This window comes from Perkinsus marinus (genome assembly GCF_000006405.1).
Source record: "Perkinsus marinus ATCC 50983 genomic scaffold scf_1104296934654, whole genome shotgun sequence".
Classification (NCBI taxonomy): domain Eukaryota; phylum Perkinsozoa; order Perkinsida; family Perkinsidae; genus Perkinsus; species Perkinsus marinus.
The window spans coordinates 164,912-171,578 of NW_003214682.1; the positions used below are offsets into that span (position 1 = coordinate 164,912).

Below are 6,667 nucleotides of genomic sequence, written 5' to 3' on the forward strand. Positions count from 1 at the left end.
CAACATATACAACAACAACAACAACAACAACAACAACAACATATACAACAACAACATATACAACAACAACATATACAACAACAACATATACAACAACATATACAACAACAACATATACAACAACAACATATACAACAGCATATACAACAACAACAACATATACAACAACATATACAACAACATATACAACAACAACATATACAACAACAACAACAACAACAACATATACAACAACAACAACAACAACAACAACAACAACAACAACATATACAACAACAACATATACAACAACATATACAACAACAACATATACAACAACATATACAACAACAACATATACAACAACAACAACATATACAACAACAACATATACAACAACAACAACATATACAACAACATATACAACAACAACAACATATACAACAACATATACAACAACAACAACATATACAACAACATATACAACAACATATACAACAACATATACAACAACAATAACAACAACGACAACAATAACGTGAATCATATAACCTTAACCAGAAATACCTACATGTAATCCTTGTAGTTTTGCCCTTAGCTCCAACAACAGTAGCAACAGCCGAGCCTTGTTGCGCTGGAGGACTTCCAGGACGATTAACCTTATTCACTTCACAAGATGTTTTCTTCATAAGCCCGCCAGTAACGACACTCGAAAACGACCGCTTGGGAGGATCGAACTTGCGCAGTTTCGGCGCTATCGGTTCGGAATCTTCATCACTCGTCATGTCCGACCATCGGCGTGATTCTACCGCTGGTTTCACCACGGATGATTCTGCCGGATCCCCTGAGGAGAAGTCCTCTCAAGTTCCAATGAAATTTCACAACCCGTAGTGAAAAACGCGATATTCGCGGTGATATGGAGTAGTCGTGAAATATATTTTTTCACTAGTGTTTTTTTCATATCACTAGGGTGAAGAAACTCGAATATCAAACATATAATTATAAATCACAAATACATATTTTTATGATTTCATTGGAGTTTCACTCGTTTTACGGGAAGTGAAAAACGCGATATTCGCGATATGCATGGTTTCACTAATGTTTTTCACATCACTAGGGTGAAGAAACTCCATCAATGACGTTTACAAATACAAATTTTCCGATAGATAATAATAATGGAGTTTCACGATCACCCGTTTTACGTGAAGTGGCGTCGTAAAACTCGGTGAAAAACTAGGCGATATTCGCGGTGATATGCAGTAGTCGTGAAATATATTTTTTCACTAGTGTTTTTTTCATATCACTAGGGTGAAGAAACTCGAATATCAAACATATAATTATAAATCACAAATACATATTTTTATGATTTCATTGGAGTTTCACTCGTTTTACGGGAAGTGAAAAACGCGATATTCGCGATATGCATGGTTTCACTAATGTTTTTCACATCACTAGGGTGAAGAAACTCCATCAATGACGTTTACAAATACAAATTTTCCGATAGATAATAATAATGGAGTTTCACGATCACCCGTTTTACGTGAAGTGGCGTCGTAAAACTCGGTGAAAAACTAGGCGATATTCGCGGTGATATGCAGTAGTCGTGAAATATATTTTTTCACTAGTGTTTTTTTCATATCACTAGGGTGAAGAAACTCCAATGAAGACTACTGATATGTAAATGCGAATATACAATGGAGTTTCACCCTGGTGATATGAAAAACACATCTAAGATTTCACTTGGTGAAAAAACGCATATGGGCAGTGAATAACGCGTAAAACACTTTGTATGCGTTTTACGTGATTTCTCCCGTGTAATTTGCCAACTATTTTCATTTCATTTTCACCACTTCACGTAGTAAACCGAGTTGAACTTCTAATATCATATAATTCCTCCTAAACCACGACTTCACCTTCTTGCGGGCTTAATGTCCTAGTCCTTGCCAGCGACTGCGTCGTACCACAACTTTCTGAAATCACATCGAAACTCAAACTCATTTCTAAAGGGGAATATGCAATCTGTGAGAGCATCTGTATGCATTGATGATAATATGAAAATTCCTGAGAATTTTCATAACGTAATTCTGAGACATTCCGCTAATCCTAAATTGTTATATCAACATACCAAATTTTCGCCGAAAAAATGCGAAATGAAATTACGTGGAGTATATATAAACTTTAGAGTTTCACGACTATCCGTTTTACTAAGTGAACTAGCGTGATACTCCATGTGAGAAACGCGGTATGAAGTGGCGAATTACACGGGAGAAATCCCGCAAAAACACATACAAAGTGTTTTACGCGTTATTCACTGCTCACATGCGTTTTTCGCAAAGTGAAATATATTTTCATACCACTCCAACTTCAACAAAAAAGAGATTACAGTTTCTTCACCCTAGTGGTATGAAAAACATATTTCACGACTACTGCATATCACCGCGAATATCGCTTCACGTAAAACTTCAATAAATATATATAAATCTCGCAAATCTATATTCACCCTCACCCCTACCTTGTAGACCACCACCAGCAGCAGTAGTAGAGGACAGCTGTTGCGGTCCAGTACTAGCACCTCGTTGTTGGCGTACTTTAGACCTGCTACTTCTGGCCGCCTCAGCTCGCGCTTGGGCAACTCTTGATGCGCTACTCTGAAAATATAAAGACTTTAATAAACTGTGTTGGAATAGTAGGAATATATGTAATCGCTTTCCTCAGCTGATGAGCTCAGGAGTTTCCTATATAGTGTTGGAGTAGGAATATATGTAATCGCTTTCCTCAGCTGATGAGCTCAGGAGTTTCCTATATAGTGTTGGAGTAGGAATATATGTAATCGCTTTCCTCAGCTGATGAGCTCAGGAGTTTCCTATATAGTGTTGGAGTAGGAATATATGTAATCGCTTTCCTCAGCTGATGAGCTCAGGAGTTTACTATACAGTGTTGGAGTAGGAATATATGAAATCGCTTTCCTAAGCTGCTGAGCTCAGGAGTTTCCTATACAGTGTTGGAGTAGGAATATATGTAATCGCTTTCCTAAGCTGCTGAGCTCAGGAGTTTCCTATACAGTGTTGGAGTAGGAATATATGTAATCGCTTTCCTCAGCTGTTGAGCTCAGGAGTTTCCTATACAGTGTTGGAGTAGGAATATATGTAATCACTTTCCTCAGCTGTTGAGCTCAGGAGTTTCCTATACAGTGTTGGAGTAGGAATATATGTAATCACTTTCCTCAGCTGTTGAGCTCAGGAGTTTCCTATACAGTGTTGGAGTAGGAATATATGTAATCACTTTCCTCAGCGGCTGAGCTCAGGAGTTTCCTATACAGTGTTGGAGTAGGAATATATGTAATCGCTTTCCTCAGCTGCTGAGCTCAGGAGTTTCCTATACAGTGTTGGAGTAGGAATATATGTAATCGCTTTCCTCAGCAGCTGAGTTCAGGAGTTTCCTATACAGTGTTGGAGTAGGAATATATGTAATCGCTTTCCTCAGCTGCTGAGCTCAGGAGTTTCCTATACAGTGTTGGAGTAGGATTATATGTAATCGCTTTCCTCAGCTGCTGAGCTCAGGAGTTTCCTATACAGTGTTGGAGTAGGAATATATGTAATCGCTTTCCTCAGCTGCTGAGCTCAGGAGTTTCCTATACAGTGTTGGAGTAGGATTATATGTAATCGCTTTCCTCAGCTGCTGAGCTCAGGAGTTCCTCACGCTATAGTCAGTATAGGAAAGCCAGCAAGAAGTTCACCCTACTGATATGAAAAACATATTTTACGCGTTTTGCAAGGCGCAAATATCGCCTAGTTTTTCACCGAGTTTTACGACGCCACTGCACGTCGTGAAACTCCATTGTTATCACCAACAACACACATAACTTCCCATACTACTACTAGTATTACCTGTTCCTTCCCATTCCCCAAGCCCGTGAGGCTTTTCTTAGCAGCCATACTACCACTGCAAGCGTCCTGAGCGGCTCCGACTGGTGATATAACAGCATCAGAGCTCTCCTGAGAAATATAAAATCACATATAAAATGTTTTTCACATATCACTAAGGTGAAACTCCTTTTTTAGCAACTTATATGTAAATGAACATATGCGTATTTTTTCATCTGAATTCAGATTAGGAAATCATTAAAAACCTATAATGTTCCCGGGGAACGGAATTTCATTTTGAAATTTTCTCACAATATTCTCATCACATTAGTAACATCATTTTATCTATTTTTATCAAACTCTGGGGAGACGTTATTTCGCAAAGCTAAATAGAGCAAAACTAAAATCGTAAAATTTCGTAAAATTACTAACATCAGATCGTCAGAATGCATTTTTTCATGTGAAATTTGATGGAGTTTCTTGACCCTAGTGATATGAAAATTATATTTCACGACTACTCCATATCACCGCGAATATCGCGTTTTTCACTTTCACACCGTAAAGCGGGTAATCGTGAAACTCCACTGTTTTATAATCAAACCTAACTTCATAATATGAAATTGATTCTCGATTTCGAGTGCGATACAAACTACTACTACTATACTATTACTATACTATTACTACACTATTATTACTACACTATTATTACTATACTATTATTATCACTATACTACTATTATTACACTATTATTACTATACTGTACTACTACTACTACTACTACTACTACTACTACTATAATTACCTCAACAAGGCGTGGTGAATGCTCTACCCTAGGACTGCCCTGCCCTACAGAGCTGTTATTATTACTACTACTAGGTTGGCTTCCACTCGAAGTGTTAGTTGCCAGCTTACTACTACTATTTGATTTCACCACTGAAGTGGTGTCTGTTGTCATTATAAAGCAATACTAATAACAGGCGAGTTGAGTATGGGAAAATTTAAACATCGTCAACTACGTTTTAATGAAAATTCTGAAAAAAATTTTGGGAAATTTTTCATAATTTTTATACATTTCTAACAGAGCTCATAAAAATAAAAAGACTCAGCAGAAATTCCCAAAAATTTCCTGAAAATTTTTTTATATTGTCACAATCACACGTCTTCGAACATTAGATTTTTAGGTTGAAATTTTTTTATATTTTCTGATCACCAAAAAGTCGGCAAGAAAAAAGTTTTTTCGCAAAATTATATAAACCAAAAAATTTTGAATTTTGAAAAAAAAATTCGAATAGTTGATCGAATAGCAAAGTTCTGAGTTTAGAAATAAACAAGTTTTAACAACAATACTGTTACACTTCAAAGAACAATAGCCATATTCTCATGATGTCACTAGCAAGTACGACCCTACTGCAGTGGAGTTTCACGATTACCCGTTTTACGTGAAGTGGCGGCGTAAAACTCGGTGAAAAACGCGGTGATATGCAGTAGTTGTGAAATATGTTTTTCATATCACTAAGGTGAAGAAACTCCAGTAAAAGTACAACGATGAAGTCACATCACCGACGGTTTGACGACAATCTTGAAATCTTGCAATCTTGCATTTCCTCAACGCGCTCTAGGCAGAGTAGACGCACATTTTTAAATTCCCAAAGTAACGAATTATATTAAAGACTACGTATACGCAATAGGGTGGAGAGTAATGACTAAGACTGGGAATGCTTACAAGTTGGCCGTTTTAGCGCACTTTTCTTACGGCGATTATATCGTGCCCTGCTACTTAGTGTGCTACAGGTCTATGATAATGCAACTGTCAGCTCACTAATCCATCTTCTTATTGGAGTTCCACTTGTGATGTGCATTTCGCGAATATCACGTTTTTGACTACGCCGTTTCGCGTAAAACGCGTGATCGTGAAACTCCATTAAAGTGATTAGTAGGAGTCTTGGTGCAATTAATATCACTATGTTATCACTTCCTGCACCACCGCTTTCCCCCTCACTAAGATACCCTTTGGGGGATAGACTCGAGATTTGCGGACCGCGAACATTCGTCATTGGAAAACTTTCTTCCACGTGTTAGCTAACGAGTTTCTCTAAAGAGGTTTAAAATAGTGTATCTGATGGGGCATACCGTATGTGAATTGATCACTAATGAGGAACTGAAGTTTCCCGACTGAGGCCGATTCTCTCATTCTTCTGGCAGCAGGTCTACTTCATGGCGAATGCAGTTACCTCTCTGTGCCACAGGTGTAGTTGTACAGATTGCACAAGTATGGAATCTTAGCTTAGCTCGAAGCTAGTTAATGAGTTTATGAGTATAATTGTGGATAGAATCACTAGATTCCATTAACCATTGCCTTTAGTTCCCAAATGGTTAACACGATAGTGCAGAAGCAGCAGCAGTGCCATTTTCGTTCAGATCAGCTTCTCCAGAAATGCACGACGCTAATTTAGCATTCTTCTTACTTATCGCGTGGTTCAATTCTATATTCAGTTCAACAGCAGTGATATGAATATGTTAGGAATTGGAGTTTCACAACTACCCGTTTTACGCGGAATGATATGCAGTAGTTGTGAAATATATTTTTCATAACATATATATGTTAACTTCACCAGTGTTATGTTTCTGTGATGTCATTAGTACTCCTCCTAACACGCCTTATACCTCTACTACTACTACCATGTGCTCCCGCGGAAATATCAAAACAGACAATCCCATATCATCACTCAGAACGGCGATTAGAAAGCGATGTCAAGTACAGTTTCATCCCTACTACTATACTACTACTACTACTACTACTACTACTACTACTACTACTACTACA

At 37.7% G+C, this 6,667-nt stretch overlaps 1 protein-coding gene across 1 annotated transcript in view; it reads right to left on the reverse strand.

The window, feature by feature from the left end:
* Positions 1-5,351, reverse strand: part of Pmar_PMAR017475 (hypothetical protein) — a gene marked incomplete at both ends in the record, with an annotated part of 11,547 nt that extends 6,196 nt beyond the window's left edge. Inside the window, 4 exons of the mRNA XM_002784745.1 lie at positions 551-823; positions 2,492-2,627; positions 3,867-3,974; positions 5,274-5,351. Of these exons, the coding sequence (XP_002784791.1) occupies positions 551-823; positions 2,492-2,627; positions 3,867-3,974; positions 5,274-5,351 (595 nt within the window). The remainder of the gene's footprint in view (positions 1-550; positions 824-2,491; positions 2,628-3,866; positions 3,975-5,273) is intronic.
* Positions 5,352-6,667: the final 1,316 nt, after the last annotated feature.